Below are 19,786 nucleotides of genomic sequence, written 5' to 3'. Positions count from 1 at the left end.
AAAAAAGGAACAATCCCAGCAGTGACATTAATGTGACCGTGTTCACAGGGGTCTCAGGATGAGGGAAGAGACAAGGATCTGACTCCATGTTTCAGAAGGCTTGATTTATTATTTTATGATATATATTACATTAAAACTATACTAAAAGAATAGAAGAGAAGGTTTCATCAGAAGGCCAGCTAAGAATAGAATAGCAAAGAATGATAACAAAAGCTTCTGTCTCGGACAGAGAGTCCAAGCCAGCTGACTGTGATTGGCCATTAATTAGAAACAACTCTATGAGGCCAATCACAGATGCACCTGTTGCATTCCACAGCAGCAGATAATCAATGTTTACATTTTGTTCCTGAGGCTTCTCAGCTTCTCAGGAGGAAAAATCCTAAGGAAAAGATTTTTCATAGAAGTTGTTTGCGACACATTAAGAGCTCATGGGACAACCACAACCTGAGTTTTAGCAAAGCTTCAAAGTGGCCAGTGACCCTCAAACAGAGATCTCGATTTGCTCAAAAGCTCTGCTCTGCAAATATCTCCTCTCATACTCCCACTTTTTAAATTGCACAGGAAACAAACTGCCTGCCACCAAAATACGAAGCATTGCTGGCTGACAGACTTCCCACTCTGCATTCTCCTGACAGCAGCAGCTCCACATGCAGGACCTGGGAGCTCTGTCTGTACCAGATGCACCCAGTTTCACAACCTGGCTGACTTCCAGAGCCCACTGACACCTGGGGCAGCTCCATGGAACCAACACAGGGCTTAGCTGGCAGCAGGCAGATAAGGAGACACGAGAGCTGCTGACTGTGAGGAAAAAGCCTTCCACACACAGCTAACTACAACAACTTATTGCTACATTTTTCAGTCCCTGCCTCAAAAAAATCAGCATATGAGCAAAAATCAGCTGCCCCCTGTGCTCATTCTTTTGCAGCACTGTTTTTAAGCAGGCTGGATGAGAAGGCCCAAGTGTCAGCATCATCAGATCCATGTTGTGATCACTGAGCAGACAGAGCCAGAAGCTTAAGAGGTCATTATCTCACAAATTTAAAGGAATTTAAAGACTTATGCAAAGACTTTGCAATCACTTTCATCAGCTGTTCACACTGAGAAACCAACCTCTGCATAAAAGTGTCAGGGGCACACAGGTTATGTTCCAGCAGCTCTAGTACACAAGTTTGCTCCAGACAAGAAACAGGGCAGTGAACTGTGCAGTAACATTTTAAACACTTCCAGCAAAATCTTCTTGATACTTGTGCCCTGCAGAAACATCTATTCCATCAACAAAGTAAAACAAAGCACATTTTTTAAATGCACAGCTGTGGTGCACTCCAGCTCAGTTCCTCTCCTTGGACAGTTTTACTGCAGGGCTTTACATGAAATCAAAAATTTCTCCAGCCTTTCAGGAGACAGGGCAACATTCTCCCATATGCCATAGTCTGTCCCAAAAGAAACTTGGGTAAGACACAGGAAGCAGCCTCAGTTATGCAAAGAGGACTTCCTCCCTTTTTAGGGAACCACAGACCTTTCTTCTGCCACCAGAAGACAATCATGCTCTGAAAAGACCTTTGGATTAAATGTTCTTTTATCCAGTAAGACTTCTCATACAAGAGAAGAGCCAGCCTCAGAGCTGCAGAGGTGTCATGTTCCTGCACTCACATAATCAAAAAAGACTGGCTGGCTTTTTCCAAGCCTGGCTTGTTCCAGGTTTCTCCTTGCTCAAGGCAGGTGTGTCACCATCCATCTGCAATCAGCACATCACCGACTCAGCCCCTGTGGAAGTGGAATGAGCCTGTAAAACCAGTCCTCACAGGAGCATCAAGACTTCGTGCCAGTTTGTTTATTCCACAGGCATTTTAGTGCGGCTGCTTTACTCTTCCATTTGAAAACCAACCAAAATTAGAGATTTCTTTTGGAGAAAAATTAGTTTCTAGAAAAATACTGTTCTTTAGCACCCCCTATGCTGAATAATGAGACCTGTGTGTCAGCCAACCTGGGTTTTACTGCAGATCCCCTCACTTCTGCATGCCATGGATGGATTATCAGGATCCAGCACAGCACCAGGAATGGCAGCCAGCTAAAATGAAGTGTTAAGGTTCCTATGAGAAATGGAACACCAATGGCCTGGTTAAGCAGCCTGTCACCATGAAAAGTTTGTTGCTAACATTGTGCCACCCACTACACCTGGGACTTGACAGATTCAGAGAGATTTAATCTCTCAGACTGAATAAAGCCTGTCTGTCCAGCCTGCACAAACAGAGGGAGCTTATGGGGTACAAGTCCAAAAAAATTTAACAGAGAACTGCACTTTGTCCAAAGGTTACTTGGTGAAATGCTTGGGCAAATAAATCACTAGTGAGAACTGTGCACCAAGAGGCAAAGTTGTGCTTGCCCCAAGGGTGCCAAAGCATCATCAAAAAAAAAACCCCAACAACAAAACAGCACAGCAGATTTTCTTTTCCAACCCCACCTTGAGATGCCATCAAGTTTAACTTTCATATCCCACCAGAAGAGGACCAACAGCTGCAAGGGCTGGCAGGGCAGTGCTAACAGCTGGCGCTGAAGCATCCCACCCTGCACTGGGTTTTCCCAAAAAGAGCAGCCCTGTCCTGCACAGGAACAAGTCAGCCTGATTCAGTCCTGCCACAGGGCTGCTGCAGCCTGGCAGGAACACAGAGCAGGGTGGCAGAGGCACTGACAGGGAACAGTCATTTTCATTTGCATAGCCCTCCATTAATAGAAGAGCAGGAGGCCATTGAAATCTGGCAACATTTTTAGCATCACCTTCCCCTTTTCTGGTGCTTTTCATTATATATTTATAGCACATCTCTTTCCTTTCCAAAGGTGAAGAAATGCAGCAATAGTGTAAATTTAGGTTGGATTGTCACCCAGTGGCAGAAAAGGAGAGAGCAGCAAAATGTTCAATTCCAAAGAATCAATGCACTGAATCACACAGCTGCTGAAGCAACCCCTTTAGTTCTTCAAGATGCAAAAGCTCTAATTTAAAATTATAGTGTGCTTTGGGTTAGGTGGGACCTCAAAGACCATCAGGGACACTTCCTGTGAGACTGGATTGCTCAGAACCCCCTCCAGCCTGGCCTTGAACCTTCCAAGTGTGGGGCATCCACAACTTCTCTGAATAACATGTTCCAATCTCTCTGCTCTGTGATCCTGCTGGGCACAGAGGTGAGACTGACAGGCTGCAGTTCCCCAGGACTTCCGTGCTTCCCTTTTTTTTTAAAATGGGGGTTATTTTCCCCTTTTCTAGTTGGTGGACAATACAATGGACAGTGACTTCATCCACCAGCTCCCTCAGGACCTGCAGATGCATTTTAACAGGTCCTGTGCACCTTCATGTTCCTCAGATGACCTAAAATGTGATTTACAGTGGGTGATTCTTCAGTCTCCCAGTCCCTGCCTTTCCTTTCTGCACCTTGGGCAGTGTGGCTGGAGAACATCCTGGTGGAGAAGGGGGCAAAAAACTCACTGAGCACCTCAGCCATTGCCATGTCTCAGGTAATCAGGTCTCCCCATGTCTCAGGTAATCAGGTCTCCCCTTTCCTTCCAGAGAGGGTCCTCATTCTTCCTACTGTTCCTTTTTATCACCCACACACCTGCAGAAGTTTTTTTTTATTATCCTTGATGTACCCTGGCCACATTTAATTCTCTCAGAGCTTTATCTCCTCTAACCTCCTCTATCTTTACCTTTAGCTCCTCTAACCTGATCCCTGGCTGCTGGGACAACCTCTCTGTATTCCTGCCAGGCTACAGCCCCTGCTTCCACCCTCCAAAGGCCTCCTTTTAGTGTCTGAGCTTGTCCAGGAGCTCCCTGTTCATCCACACATGGCCTCCTGGCATTTCTGCCCAGCTTCCTCTCTATTGGGATGCATCACTCCTGAGTCTGGAGGAGGTGATCCTTGAATATCAGCCAGCTTTTCTTGGCTTCTTCTTCCCTCCAGGGCTTTATCCCATGGTATTCCACCAAGCACATCCCTGAAGGTGCCAGTATGCCCTCCTGAATCCAGGGCAGCAATCCTCCCTGCCCTAAGGAAGTTGGACTCCAGCACCTCATGATCCCTGCAGCCAAGGCTGCCCTGGAGCTGCACATTCCCCCTCCTTGCTGGTGAGCACAAAGTCCACCACAGCACCCTCATCCCTGGATCCTCTACAAAACTGCAGTTCTTGTCTGGAATTCCTTTGTGCTGCCAGGCATTCCAGCCACAAAATTAAACAGCACAGGCTTTCCTTTGCAAAGCTGGCAGCAAAGCATTCTCCGCATTTGCCAGGTAGAGTATCTGTTCATAGAGGAAGTCCCTGGACATGCATTCCAAAAACTGCCACCAAAGCCTTCCTCATCCACCAACAGTAGGTTTTACAGGTGCTATTTGAGTCCACATCCACCTTCAGACACCAATTTTCCCCAAAATCTTTACCAGTTCTTCATAAAAAGCATGTTGAAGAGGATTCCTGCAGCTAGCCCTCTTCTCCCTGGAATGGTCACATAGATAATGAACAGGAGACTTTCAGGACCTGGTAAAACATGGAAGAAATACTACAAACAACCCTTTTGAGACCCATTGGGACTAGTTCTTAATAACACAGAAAATGTAATTTTCATTCATCATCTGATCTCAATGCCATAAAGAAACACAGGAGTCCACAGGTAACGATCCAATTTGATTCTGCATGTTGATTAACAGGTAATTGCAATGTCTGATGTTACTTACACAGGTTGGGACTGAAGAAACCCAGTGGCATAACTGGATTGCTAGGCATGTCCTGGATGTTGCTGCCTCTACCACAGCACCATGGTAGAACATTAGAACATGCACTGTAATCACTCCCGGACAGGAGGCACTAAAACAGAAATTAACACATGCAAGCCACCCTCTTCCACCCAAATCACACACAATTAAACTCCATCCATCACAATTCCTTCCAGAGTAAGAGGACACACAGTTGCATGAAAGGCGACATGATGGTGTCTGTTCAAGATGATTCCAAACAAGGCTGGGCACAGGAAAATCAGTGGATTTCCTTGGAGCAAGGAAGAACTGAATGAAGATGCCTCCCCATAGTCCTCAGATGTGAACAGTAATACAGGCCAGCCCCAGAGCATGAGCAGTGAGCCAAGACAGAGGACAGGTACAGTATCTCTTCCTATGGCCACAGTGCTGCTGCACCGTAACAGACAGTCTGTCACTTTTTGTCACACTTTTTGTCACTTGGTCACACACTGCCTCCAGCTCATGCTCCCTCTGCACCTCTGGAGCAGCACAGGACAGTGGCACTCATCGTGGGCAGGCAGTTAGACGTGCTGGAGATCAAGTCTGCCAATGTAGGGAGAGCGGAAGGATCCCAGGTAGAGGTGCCCGCCGTGCTCGTGTGCCTCGCTGACATAAGCCACTGTCACCCCAGTAGGATCATGGAAGCTCCTTTTGTAGGATCCTGTCTCACTGAGTTCCACAACAAGGCTATATCTGGGCACAAACTTTGTCACAGTTTCCTGACTCAGCAACTGGAAGAAAAGAAAGAGAAAGAAAAATCAACAAAAGGTTCTGCTCTCCACAATCTGATCTCAGACATTTACACAGGCAGAGACCACTCCACGCTCCTCAGAAGCAGCAGCTAAGAACACAAGGACACATTTTGAGTGAACACTCTTACACAGGGTTAACACATCAATATCTGAAAAGCCAACTGGAGAAGAAACAAAAGGTTCAGCAGAAGCTCCCTCTGCTCCAGAGGCAGGCTGAAAGGCTGCCCACACAAGAGACAGCAGCTGGCTCTGGTGCAGCTGATGCCAGGCTCCCCTCAGCATCAGTCAGAGCTCCTGCACTGCACCAAGAGAGACAGGGACAGCACAGACCTTGTTCAGCTGGAATGAAATCCTAAGCACTGCTTGCTCTTTTTTATTTTTTTGAGGACAGAAGTGTTTTCAACTCTTTGCATTGTTTAAAAAGCACCATGCTGTTTCTTTAGCCCTTAAAAAAACCACATTATCCTTGCTCATCCTAAAGCAGGGTGACACAAAAACAGGCATAAGTGAACCAGAACAAAATGTCACCTAACACCATCCACAAGGTGCACACTGTCTCCTAGGGTGCTTAGGGCAGGCATGGGAACAGCTCACACTTCCCAAATGCTCTTCAGACACCTGGCAATAAGCAGTTTAGGCACTTCAGGTGAAGTCTTCACATATCCAAAGGAAGATCCTGTCTTGCTGCATGGTTAGACATAGCCTCTTTTTCATTCCTAAGATCAAGATGGAAGGCAACTTAAGAGATGTGTACCTGCTACTTAAAGAAGCAAATGTTAAATTTTACTACCTATTAACATATAAAGGTTGTTCTACCAGGGGAAAGCAACAACAGTTTTAACCACAGCTCCTAATGCTTTTAAATCTTCCTGTGAAGAGGAAGAAACAAATATTTATCACTTCCATTCCTCTACTAAAGGGGATATTTAAAAAAAAATTCTTTTTAATTTTTTTTTACCTTAAATATCATCCTTTTTATCCATGTTTTTTCAGATAAGAAGTCCAACCAAGAAAAGCCAGGATTGGGTCTCACAGCTGCCATAGCTACCCAATATCCTCCAGAGCTGCTTAACCTGATATTGTCTGGAAGACCAGGCATATTCTCAACAAACATATCTGCTCCACCTTTCATCAGCCCAGACACATAATACCTGAAAAGTATAGATGAGAGATTAGAACATCTTAACTCAACCAGTTTAAATAATAAATGAGAGTCCCAATATTTAAAAAAATAATTTTTTCCCATTATTTTGTTAGAGGGAAGTACAGCACTGCCACACACTTCTCCCCAGGAAAAAAGTCAGCTTACTCCACTGTGTTTAGGGAGCCCATGATGGAAAGATTATGCAACCCAGATGTTTAAAGTGAAATAAAAAAATTAAGTATTAAGGAAGGTCACTATCTTTGTCATTTTTAACCAGGCAAAACTTAAGTGTAGGGTTTGTCATTCCATTCATTTATTTAAACAATCTCTACACAGATTAGTAATAATTCCAAAGTCATACTCACCTTCTGATTCTAGCCATGGTTGTCTCCTGCACCAGGACAAAGTCTTCTGCAGGAGAGAGCTGCACACCATTGGGAAACCTCAGCCCCACCATTAACACTTTCACTTCTTTTGTCACTGTGTCATATTCAAGGAGGCTGAAAAAAAAAAAAACAAACATTTTTGAGTGAAGATGAATATTTATGCATCTGTGTTTCATTTTTCAGGCATTCCATCTTTTTTCACATGCACCACACTTAAGTTAAGAAGGCAGAACAGCCAGGAAATAACAAGGCAGCATTCATGAAGGATTTGTGCTGAATGCAATGCTAACACCTTTTAAAACAAAGCTCCATGCCAGTCCTCTTGAAGAAAAAAGGGCAATCTCATTTATTTTGCTGCAGGTCTCATTAGCAACACCCCCACAATTCCCTCACTCTCCCCTGCGCTGTGCAGTGTTTGCAAAGGTGAGTTTATAAAGAGAAAAAATGTGAAGATCAAGGAATGGTGAATTGCACTCCTACAGCTGAGCTGACAGCAAGTGAAATGCCTTGGTGTCCTAGGGTGATGTTATGATGCTTGTATCCCCATTTGTATGTTCTATTTATGCTGGATATTATGTTCTGTGCTGTGACAGTGTTTACAGGGGGTCCTGGATGAGGGAAGTGATGAGGATCTGACTCCATGTTTCAGAAGGCTGATTTATTATTTTATGATATATATTACATTAAAACTATACTAAAAGAATAGAGGAAAGGATTTCATCAGAAAGCTAGCAAAGAATAGAAAAAGAAGGAAACAAAAGCTTGTGTCTCGGACAGAGAGTCTGAGACAGCTGGACTGTGATTGGCCATTAATTAGAAACAACCACATGATACCAATCACAGATGCACCTGTTGCATTCCACAGCAGCAGATAATCATTGTTTACATTTTGTTCCTGAGGCCTCTCAGGAGAAAAAATCCTAAGGAAAAGATTTTTCAGCAAATATCATGGCTACACTGAGACTGGCTCTGAAGACTGAATGTTTTGTTTTGGTTTCTTGTCAGCCTGCTCTCCCCATGGCTGGTGGGACAAACAGACAGGGCAGTGCACAGTGCTACTTTTACTTTTTGCTTGGTTCTTGCTTTGGTCCTGCTTTTTGCTTCTGCTCATTAGCTAGTTTAGCTAAGCAGTCCAAATTTTTCCCTGGACTGTTTTTCCTTTCCTTTCTTACTCAAACCTGCTCTGGACTAGGACCTGTAACATTGAGAGTTTGCACCCTGTGGTGCAGCTACCCCAGCACCTGAGGGGCTGATAATAGAGTGACCACCCCTAAGAGAGACTTTCTGAATTTGTCATCTTTTTCAGAGTGGTGCCATCTGGTATTGTTCATTTTGTGTGCTGGGGGGTGCTGTGCCTGTTAAACAAACAGGTTCTTTCCAGTTCTCTCTGAGGAATCCTTCCTGAACTGGTTGGAGGGAGGGGCTGTGTGGGTTTGCTTTCTGGAGGGGACCCCCTTTGGAGGTTTTCTCCCAGATTTGCCCTAAAGCAGGACAGGGAAGGAGATACTTGCCGCCCATCATCGGTGCCCTCCATAAGCAGGAACAAGTAGTCTCGTCTTTGCCATTTACTGCTGGAGTCAGTGAAGTAGATCTTCCTCCCATCCCTGGTCACTGTAAGATCGTTTACAAATGACAACTTCTGGCCCTCTATGGGTGTTTTGGTTGACACAAGCATCTTTGTTTCACCTGGATACAAAAAGAAGGAAAAAAAAGACCCACAATGTAGCCACACCAAAATGCATCTCTCTTTACTTCGTGCAGATTTGGGTTACAGGGAAGTGAAGAGCTTCTCACTACCACAGTGAGATCAAGGCAGAAACAAAAGTACAGCAAACACAGCAAAAGGTTTTCTGTATCAATCTTTTTCTTTTCCTTTTATGAAAGCCAAAACAGCTACAACAGAGCTCTATTCATGGATCCTAGGATACCAATTTTAACAACAAAAACCATGTAACACCAGAAGATAAGTCACTGGTAGCCCTGATGTAGACAGACAGACACGGAGAGGAAGTGATTGCTACAGGAAAATAAATATCAAGTTCTTGCATGACTCATTTCATCCAGACAGCTTCAAATCACTTTACAAAAAAAAGACAGGCATTGTTTTGCCTGCAGCATCTGGCAAAACTGCAAATGAAGCCCAGATTTGTCAGTGGAAGAAAACTTTGGAGCAGAGAAGTCATACCTGTGTCAGGATCAACTTCATAGAGTCCATAATAAGCATCTGCCACAAATAGGGTGTGATTTGGCCCCACTCTCATGCCAAGTGGTCTTCCACACATTGGCTCATCCCCACGGCCTCCTAAGGAAACAATTTTAAAATGGTTTTCCAAACAGAAATAAATACAAGGCATTCAGGGTACCTACACAGGTGTGTTTGGTCTGGCTGGGATGAAAATCCCTCCCAATGCTGTGCTTTGCACAGGCAGCTAGAAAGGTGTTTTGGTACTGCTGAGCAGGGCTGGCACAGCATCAATGCTCCCTCCAGCAGGCTGGGGATGGGCAAGGTCCTGGGAGGGGACACAGCCAGGACAGCTGGCCCAAAGGGACCACAGGGACATTCAATGCCACATATGAAAGCTAAGAAAAAGGAGGAGGAATTATTATTTACATTTGCCTTCCTAAACAAACTCCACATGTGCTGCAGTCCTTCTTCCTGAGAAGCAGTCAGGCATCACTGGCTGATGGAAAATACAGAATAAAATATAAATAAAATAATAAATAAAATATTTGAGGTTTGGTTTGTTTGGTTTTTTTTTCCCCTTGCTTGCACATGTGACCTTTGAGTCAAACTGTGGCTTAGAAAAATTCTATGGCATACATATGGTACATACATTCATTTAAAAATTATTTCTACTTTACTAGGTGGGAGTGAAGCAGATATCCCCATGCCATGTTTTCACCAGTCTGGAGATAATAATAGAATCTGTCAGGCTAGTAACTAACATCTCCCCAAGTTGGAGTAGAATCAAAATTTTGGATTTAAAAAAATGCTTTTTCTCCAAAAGAATCAGTTTTATGCAGGTTTGTGGATGTGTGTGCTCTGTTTCTAGAATTAAATAAATTTTAAATTTAAAAACCCTTTGTTTTTCTGAAAAGGTCCAACATTGTCATGAACAGCTAGTTTCTCAAGACAAAGACACTGAAGACTTCTATATGAGAAGGAAGGGGAATTCTGCAAATCTGAAGAATTTAGATAAATTCAAGGAGATATTTGAGTCCTGAAGAGCTAAGAACTTCAGAACTGAAAACCTCAGCAAGAGAAATTTTGCAGATGGCTACAGCCTTTCCACTTCCAAATTCAAGGAGCACAGAAGTCCAGGACTTTGGCCCCAAAGAACCAGGGCAGCACATCCTTCCCACCCCTCTCAAGCTGCTCAAGTCCAATGGAAATAAGCAGGAGAAAGGTGATTCTTCACACCCACCCCCACCCACATTCATGCCTAAATCCAGTTTCCCATCAGCTGTCCGACCAAGGCTGTTCTACTTATCAGGCAGCCCAGAGAGTGCTGCCAAGTCAGCCCAGAGTCTGATCACGTGAGAGTCTAATCATGTCTAATCATGTCTAATCATCCACATAAAATTACAGAGAATAAATGATGGACATGTCAATGAGAGCTAACAGGGACAGCAACAATTCCTGACTTTCATTTCTAACTGGCAATCAGCACAGGCCTGCAGGACCTCAGGTGAGTTTCTGTATCATTGCCACAAACAAAACTCCCATCAGTCCCAAACAAACACCTCAGGTGAGTTTCTGTATCATTGCCACAAACAAAACTCCCATCAGTCCCAAACAAACACCTCAGGTGAGTTTCTGTATCATTGCCACAAACAAAACTCCCATCAGTCCCAACAAACACCAGCCAGGCTTCTCAGGCTGCCCAGGCACTGCTGAGATTGACATTAAGCTCTCCACAGAGATAGTTTTGTAATAAATAAGCTGCCACCAGTTCTCCTCACTCAGTTCCAGAAATCCCATTAAACGAAGCAAATAATTTGTTCAGGAAGAGGTGCAGAATTCCACAACAAATAACTGCAATTTAGCAGTGAGAAAACAAAAATACCATGGCCAATGCAGGATCTCTAAGTGCAGCAACAACTCCCACTGTGCTTACAAACACAGGAAGGGAAAGAGGCACAACAAAATGCAAGGCAAAATACCATAGATAGGGAAGATTATATTCAGAAATCTCTAAGTAAGTTGCAGTCCTTCTGTCCTGGGTAACCCAAAAAAGGTGTATTGTATTCCATATCTTCCCTACACCAAGATGACTGCTGTCCCTTTGGAAGCCAGGAGCTGGAAGAAGAGAGCTGGGTGACCTGGGGTCCCTCTAAAAGAGAGGGAACAGGCACACAGAGCTCCTTTGTCCTCCCCAGGGCTTGGGAGCAGAGGCTGCAGCTTTTTTTGGCCAGGCTGCCAAGAAAGCTGTCTGGGGCAGGTTCTCTGAGTCAGGCAGTGCAAGGCAGGTTTGTTTATCTCCAGGCTTTGGAGGATTCTGGAACATCCTTCTGGCTGCTCAGTTTCTGGGCCATGGAGGAGGTTTCCTTCAGATCTTTTTTTGCTGCTGCCACCCAGGACAGCTCCACCAGCACCATCCCCTCTCTCCAGGAGTCCCAGCCACTGACCCAGTTCCAGCTGCCATTCTCAGGTGGTGTGGAGCAGATGGATCAGCAGCATTTGACCGGTTTTGGAGAAGATTCTTCTGTTTTGTCCTTGTTCCCTGGTGGCTGTTGTTTGGGGGATGAGGGGGTTCTGTGATCATGGAGGCTTGGTTGCTGTGTTGATTTTTCTTTGTCAACAAGATTTCAGCATGTTTGTATCTAGTGGTTATTACTGTTATCTTGGTTGTTGCTGTTTTATTTTTAGTGAACTGCTATTTTTTTCACTTACATCTCCTCACATTCATCTCTCCTTATTGGTGAAAAAGAAAAGGTTAAAAATACAAGGAGAGATAACTCATTGTGGAGTGTCCTGTCTGTATAATTGTTTTAAGCCAAGACACTTTCCCACTCACAAATTAGCTTGAGTTCACTCACTCACACTTGTTTAGAAGTCCTCAGTTTTTATGAGGTGGCCCTTCAGCTCAGAATCTTGGTGACTTCAGCTTTCATAAATATTAGACCAGGTTGCTGGCCATGTTTTTTTTCTTAAGACAGATGCTTTTTCTAGATGGACTAACAGGAAAAGGAGTGTTATTTGTGATGCACTTCACTCTTGTCCTCCTCCCAGTGTTAAGATGCAGGATCTTCCACCAGCACATCATCCACAGTGGAGACCTGGTAGTCATGACACAAAACCTCCTTGCATTCCTAAATTTTACAGCTGGAAATTGTGTGCTTTGCTATTAAAACCACCCATTTCCATTCTTTTGGCCCTCTGTTCTACCCTTCCTTCCAATGTTCCAGTATTTTCACTCATACTTCACTAATACAAATACATTAATATTTCTGCAGACCAAGATGTGCACCTGCAATCCAGACTGAACACAGCTTAACCAACACATGCCCTGGACCCAGACATTTTCAAACACATTGTGCTCAGGAGCTGTCAACTCACCACAAGGACCATGGCCAATTCTGGCTATTGTTTGTATTTCCCCATCTTCAATTTTGATTATCTTCCCATCAGCTGTCCCAGTAAACAGAACATCTGCAAAAACAACTTGTGTGATTAAGCTGATCACAAAACAATACTGGCAAGCATCCTTCTACTAGCATGAAGTAGAGAATATGGAGAACTCAACTCATTTATTCACAGAAAACTTATTCCCAGTCAGGTTGATTATTTCACTCATAGGTCAGTTGTCCATTGCAGGAAGGTTTCCATAAAGAGTTTCCAACAAGACTGATGAAACCAGGCAATATAAAAAATCAATAGCTTCAGGTAATCTCTTTAGCACACTGTTAGCAGATACAGATAAAGAAGTGTAATCTGAGGAAAGAATTTACAGTAGCTTCTTACTGTGTAATGTAATTTCTTACAAATATTTTACTAATAAATTAGAAGATAAAGTAGAAGGGTAATAAATTATATGGCACCTACTGAGCACCTCTTGCACCAAAGGATCTTTCAGTAGGGGTTAAGAGTATTTCCAAGTGTTACCCCTCCTTCAGGAGTCAAAAGAAACAACTCCTGCACAATGCTGGGCTCCCACTAAGAGGATGTCATGGCATTAGAAGGACAGGGAACTCGTTAAGAAATTGCTCAGAGGTGGCATGGGTTTGTGACTTGAGAAGAACCCACCTACCACAAGAGAAAAGTGGCACCTATGTTGGTTAGATTTCTTGCAAGAGGAATCTAAGCTTTTAGAGTTATTAATATAGAACATAAGGGAGTTATGAATATGGGATATGATATTGTGCAATAGAATTAAAATGAAAATAAGCTATTTATCAATTTGAGATTTGTTTCCTGTCATAAAAACAAAGACCAACACCACAAAATTCAGCTCACTCAGCAGCAACGAGCTTTAAAAGAACAGGTAGTAGTTTCTAAATATTAATTCCCAGTTAGTTTTTCATTTCCCAAATGAAAACTGGGACCACTTCCTCCAAATGTAAGTAGCCCCTGACTACACTGCTGATGGTCTCAGTCCTGGAAGACAGGGATTTTTAATGTGACAACAAGATTTACTTCAAACTCATGAGAGAGGAGAAAAACTAAACATATACATAGGAGAAGTTACATACAGAGAAAAGTAGAGAATCAAGCCCAACAAATCCTAGAGAAAGAGGAGAAAAACTAAACACAGCATAGAGAACCTAGATTTTTCTGCATAACACAATAACTTTTAGAAAACCTGCACATTGAAATTAACTTCCAGCGTTTGTTATCTAAGAGGGCTGCTGCTGAACAAATGGAACAATGTTTAAAGAGCCTTCTTTAGAAGCTGCTGCTTTTGTCAGTGCTTACCCCCGATATTGACAATGGACTCTGGTCCAACCAGCTGGTTCTCCCACAGCCGCTCAGCTTTCCGTAACTTGGTGTTGGGCTCTAAAACACCCGTCAGGAGGGGAGGCTCCTTCAAGCTGCAAAACAGGAGGAGCATGTGATCCTTTGCACAAAATGCAAACATTCTTGAGCAACATATTTGATCATTTTTTCCCCCAGTTTGCCAACTCCTGCACACCTGACTTATCTTTACATAAAGCATAGTTCAAAAGTGTTGCAGTAGCTTGAGCCCTTGGCCTTCAGTGAAAATGCAGTTCTTGTCTCACAGAAGGCAAGACTGCAACTGTGTAATCACAAGCTGCACTGACAGCTTGGGTAGCAGACAATAATTTTCTGGGTTAATGATTAAAGAAAGTAATTCAGCTCCTTCCATGATCAGCAGGGACACACAACTGCACATTTCTGGCTCAGAAACAGACTGGGTGTGGATAACATTGCAATCACTCCCCAGTTTCTCAATCCAGACAGAACCACTTGGCACTGGGAACTCTTGTTTGCTGAAACAACAGCAGAGCATACAGGAGAAGTCAGGCTTGCAGAACATTTGCTTCAAAACAAAACAACCTTTTACCTGATGGGCTGAGGGTCTATAGGACAATCCAGGAGAACAGTCACTCCAAGCAGGGGCACAGCCACGGACACAGCCAAAGTCAGGAAGGTGACACGGAACACCTTGCTGCTGTAAGTACTGCCAAAACCAAACAAGAAATAGGATTAACATTGTTTTCAGATACAAAAGTCCTTAAAACATCTGTAGCAACCTCTTTTCTTCAGAAAAGGAAACAGTAACACTAGCACAACCACCATCCTCACCTTCAATGTCCATTTGGAACATACTAGGATAAAAAGGTCTCAGGATACTGGCATAAAAGGCTGAATATTTTTATGTGAAAGTTTCATTCATGCTACAAGTTACAGCTGACTAAAATAAAAACAAACAAACAGGCCAAAACAAAACAAACCACCGAGAAACAGGATATTTTGGTTGTGGTTTGGTTGGCGCCTTTTGAACTTGATCTTTAGTTTTGGTAATGGTTTTGAATAAAAGCTTCCACTAAAACAACAAACATAGAAGAAGCTAAATGAATGGCTGCTTAACTTAGTGAGCACTGGTTTGAAACTCAAACCCCAGAACACAAAAGCAATCAATTATTTTTTTCTTTACCCATTAAAACACACAATAAAATCAGTAAAAATTTCTTCCACGGGAGAAAACCGCATTTTGCTCTCTACAAGTTTTAGAGGAATCAATCAGGCATTTACAGATAAAAGCAGAGAGCCAAGCCCAACAAATCCCAGCCTTGAACTGGGAAAGCAGCACATCTAATTTTAGCTGTTCTGAACCATTCACCGGCCCAGGCAGCCAGGCTGCTGACAGGATCAGTCCAATAAAGACAAACAGTGCCTGGTGGTGCTGCACTAATCCCTGGACCTCTTCCACTGTTTTGTCCTTCATTAGTCAATCCAGACAGCAGGGAATATGAACCACTGCCCGGAGCACAAATATCCCAGCGGGGCACCTACACACGTGCACTTGTACTGATATCCATCAAGGTAACCTTTGGGATTACCAGTGAGAACAGCATGGACAGAACCAGGCACCAGGATTTAGGCAGGATTTAAGCACTTCCAGCTTTAACAGGAGATGTCTTGAGGAAGCAAAAACCTCTCAGTCTGTGTCTCCTTGGATCTGGAATCAAGAGCAGGGTGTATGGATAAAAGCCAATCCCCAAATTTACAAAAAAATTTCAGCCTGGTCTGTCCACTGTCCTCCAAGAGATGAAAGCTCAACAATGTAAGATTAAAATACTGTCAGCACCTCTGTGATAGCTGAGAACAGGTCACAAAAAAGGAGCTGGGAATGAATAGGAACAGAATGGGAACTCATCTGCCAGAGCCAACCTAATTAAAGCTCCTAAAAGCTTAAATAAGGACCATATCTCTGATCCTCAAGCAAACTTGCAAGGAACTGACAATAAAGGAAAAAGGCAGGAAGAATAAGGTGACAAGCAAACTCACACTTCAACTCACACTTGCACTTCAAACTGCAAGACCTAGTTTAGATACTGCTGAAACCACAAAAATTTAAATAAAACACAAAAGCTTTACAAAAAAATAAACTAAAAAGTAATCTACCCAGAATCCTTCTTAATCTGCACAATATTGAATAGTGACAAGTGTCAGTCACTGGAGAGAATCACTGAGGTAAAGGTCCACTAACAGTGAAAGAGAAAACCTTTGTCAGTTGTGTCTCTGTGATTAATCCTGCATGGTCTGCAGCCAAAAATCTCAATAAAGCAACTTACCAGGACTCCAGCTATAATTACAGCAATTCAGTTGTTACTACAACTAAAAAGCCAAGACATTAAACCAGCTCTTGAAGACAAGAGCCGTCCTCAAGAGTTTCTGCCATGGCCAGAAAAAGGCCAGGCCCAGGAATTTCCTCCACTGTTTTTCTACAGAGCACCCCAGTGAATACTCTGGGTCAGTGATAGAGCCCTAGAAATTCAATTGCTTTGAACACCAAGAGAGGCTGAAGGCAGGAGGAGCAGCCTCTCGAGCTCGGAGATGCTGATGCTCTCCTCCAAAAACAGGGACGGGGGTGCAAGCCATTATCCTTTCATTCTCATGACCCCGAAGGGCAGAGATAAGAATCTGCAGAGTACTCAAATCAGAAGAGCTATAATAGATGGTGAACAAAAGCATTACAAGTCATCAGCTACCTTATGCAATGAAAGGCAAAGCAAACACTACCACTCCCTCATTACAGCTACCGCCTTTAGTCACAATGAAGTGATTTTGTAAAATTCCTAAACAGAAAACTGTAAACAGAATCCTTTTTTAACTTAGCCACAAACTGACTGTTTATTAGGCCAGACAAGTGCAGATCAGCCGAAAACACGCAGATCACTCTTTAAACTATCACCAAGACATAAACAGCCTAAACCACAATTACACAGGACTCAATCACACCCAAAATAAACCTGCACCAGCCACGCTGGGATAACTATTATTGCTTGCCTGGCAAAAGATAAACGGGAGAGGGGAAGAGAGGAAAAGAGAAGGGAAGAGAAGGGAAGAGAAGGGAAGAGAAGGGAAGAGAAGGGAAGAGAAGGGAAGAGAAGGGAAGAGAAGGGAAGAGAAGGGAAGAGAAGGGAACATAGAGGAACACAGGGGAACACAGGGGAACACAGGGGAACACAGGGGAACACAGGGGAGCACAGGGGAAGGCAAAATCCATTTTTTTGTTGTTGAAAGCCGTTCCTGCAGGTCGGCAGAACGCGTGAGGCTCTGTCCCAGCCCCTCCTCACCGTCAGCCCCTCCAGGAGGAGCAGAGCTCCGGGCCCGCACCCGCGGGTGCCCAGCACCAGCCAAGCCGGCAAACCGCGGCCCCGCTCTGCAGCGGCCCGGTGCCCCCAGTGCCCCCAGTGCCCAGCCTCGGGGCACCCCCCAGCCCTGCCAGCCCCTTCCCCGGCACTCCGAGCCCGGCTCGCCGCTCCCCGGGCCCGGCCGCGCCATGCGGGCGGTGTGTGCGCCCTCCCGGGCAGCGCTCCGGGGCCGGGCCCAGCCTGGGCCCTGCAGCCGCAGCCTCACGGCGGCCGCCCCGCCCGGGCCCCACCTGCCCTCCTTGGCCTCCTGCGCCGGGCTGTCCTCGGTGATGACCTGCGGGCGGAGCGGCCGCCGCTGCCGCAGCCCCTCCGCCTCATTCATCCCGACCCCGGGCCCGATCCCGCGGCCGCCGCGCACCGGAACCGCGGCCCCGCCCCTCAATCCAGGCCCCGCCCCTCAATCCAGGCCCCGCCCCATCGCTCAGACCACGCCCTTCACGCCGACCACGCCCTTCACCCTGGACCACGCCCATCGCTCCACGCCACGCCCTTCACCCTGGCCACGCCCCACTCACGTCCCGCGGTCGTTCCCTCAGCGATTTCCAGCCCTTGGGATGGCAGAAAAGCTTCCCAGAAACCCCTTGGCTGTGATGGATTCTCTGTGATGGATTCTGGCATGTGTCAGCAATTATTTCCTTCCGTAGGAAAGTTTTGGGATTTTTGTCGTTTGGGTACACTGCCATACACAGTGTGGCTCTGGCTCATTCACTGGGTCTCAATTACAGGCTTTTTTGGGGTTTTGATGGATATCTCAGGTTTTTAAACAGATTTCACTGGCAGAACAGTGTTTCCTGCCACCTTTTTCTTTATAACCGCAAGAAAAGCACGACCAGATTTCCTCTCTAATATGAAAACATCTCCAACAAAAATAATACGATTTTCTGATTAACTAAACTTTTACTGACTCTCACCATAGTCAAGTTACTTGAGTTTCCTTTTCCTGCTTGAAGCCAAGGTTCAGCTTCAGACTAAAGCACCTCTGAGTGCTGTGACTGGCAGCATTCAGGGCAACCTCCTCCTGCAAGGAGCCACCAATGTCCAACACCCTGCCAGTCCAACAGCAGGGAGGTGGGAATGTCGACATGGGAATGTGCTCAGTCAGTTTTTGAAAGCAACTGTTTTTGAAAAACACCAATCATTTGCTTTTAAAATTTTACAAGTTTAATAGTAATAAAATGGTTATAAAAATAGCAATATAATTAGAGTAATAATAATTTGGACAATTTGGATTAGGACAATATGAGACAATAGAAACAAAGAGTTACAGACTGTATGGGTACCTCTTTCTGGGCAAAATAATCCTGAAAAAGGACCCACATTAACAGAGGATTAACCCTTAAAAGCAACAGCCTGTTGCATACTCACACACCTCATCCATGATGCATAAATTCCATTCAAACACAGGATTCTGTCTGGTCAGTGTCAGCTTCTTCCTCCTAACGGTGTCTTCAGGGCTGAGCGAGGCAGGAAGAAGTTCATTTCTCCTGATAATGGAGCAATAAATTCTCTTTCTCTGAAAGATTTAGGTGTCCTGTGGCTGCCATCTCATGATGAGTCCTTTCTTTAGAAAAAAAGTATCCTACATAGCATAGTTTCTATTTTAACATTATGCTATAACCTAAAACTATATTTAACACACTACCTGAGAAAATTAATACAGTATAACTTTCTAACACAACACATGTAATATTAATTTCAAAATTTGCAAAAAGCCAATCATAAAATACGCATTTTTCACATGTTGAACTGCCTGCACATCTTCAGGTGGAAAAAGCAAACTCCAATGCGGGAAGAGCTGCTCTTCCAGCTCCCCCGGCCCTGGTCAGTGTTGGAGTCAGGATTCCAGCCTGCAGCAGTTTGCAGGTGGTGTTTGACAATGCACTGAGGTGGGGGCACAATTTCACTCCTCATGCTGTGCACCGGGAGGTGCTATTGCTGCTCTGGTTTTGTGTGTTCTTGTTTTTCCTGTTGCTGCTAAAGGTTGTTGAAATGTCATTCAGAGCCCTTGCCTTTCAGTAACAGGTCTTGACAAATGATAACTTCAGCTTATTTACATGCTGAACTTTATGTGAATTTGATTTTGAAATAGCTCCTTTTAATACAAACAAGCCTAAGAACTAAAATTAAAATTTTGCCTAAAATTAAATAGTGTGCTTTTTTCCCCAATTCATGGTGGCGTCTGATAAAAAATTGTATTGATTTATCCTATTAAGTACATGTGCAAATTTGCTAAAGTTCCTTTTGAATAAATTTTGCTTACAGAAAGTTCCTTACCACTGCTAATAAAAGTTTGCTTAAATTACATTTGCCATAGGTCAAGAAAACCTTTTCAGAGACACGGTTCCTGTCTCTTGAGCTGTTTTGGGGAGCGGGTGTAAAAAC

General features: G+C 44.2%; 1 protein-coding gene across 1 annotated transcript; it reads right to left on the bottom strand.

The window, feature by feature from the left end:
• Positions 1 to 4,655: 4,655 nt before the first annotated feature.
• Positions 4,656 to 17,785, bottom strand: APMAP (adipocyte plasma membrane associated protein). The gene is made up of 9 exons (XM_058020846.1): positions 17,635 to 17,785; positions 14,587 to 14,703; positions 13,977 to 14,092; positions 12,621 to 12,713; positions 9,246 to 9,362; positions 8,572 to 8,746; positions 7,040 to 7,174; positions 6,489 to 6,681; positions 4,656 to 5,509 (listed from the first exon to the last, which is right to left on the bottom strand). The coding sequence occupies exons 1-9, from the start codon at positions 17,724 to 17,726 to the stop codon at positions 5,300 to 5,302; spliced, it is 1,248 nt and encodes a 415-aa protein (XP_057876829.1). The 5' UTR covers positions 17,727 to 17,785; the 3' UTR covers positions 4,656 to 5,299.
• Between the last annotated feature and the right edge of the window lie 2,001 nt (positions 17,786 to 19,786).

This window comes from Melospiza georgiana, chromosome 3, assembly GCF_028018845.1.
Source record: "Melospiza georgiana isolate bMelGeo1 chromosome 3, bMelGeo1.pri, whole genome shotgun sequence".
NCBI lineage: Eukaryota > Metazoa > Chordata > Aves > Passeriformes > Passerellidae > Melospiza > Melospiza georgiana.
The sequence above is the reverse complement of the archived record's forward strand: the minus strand, read 5'-3'. Positions and strand labels throughout refer to the sequence as shown.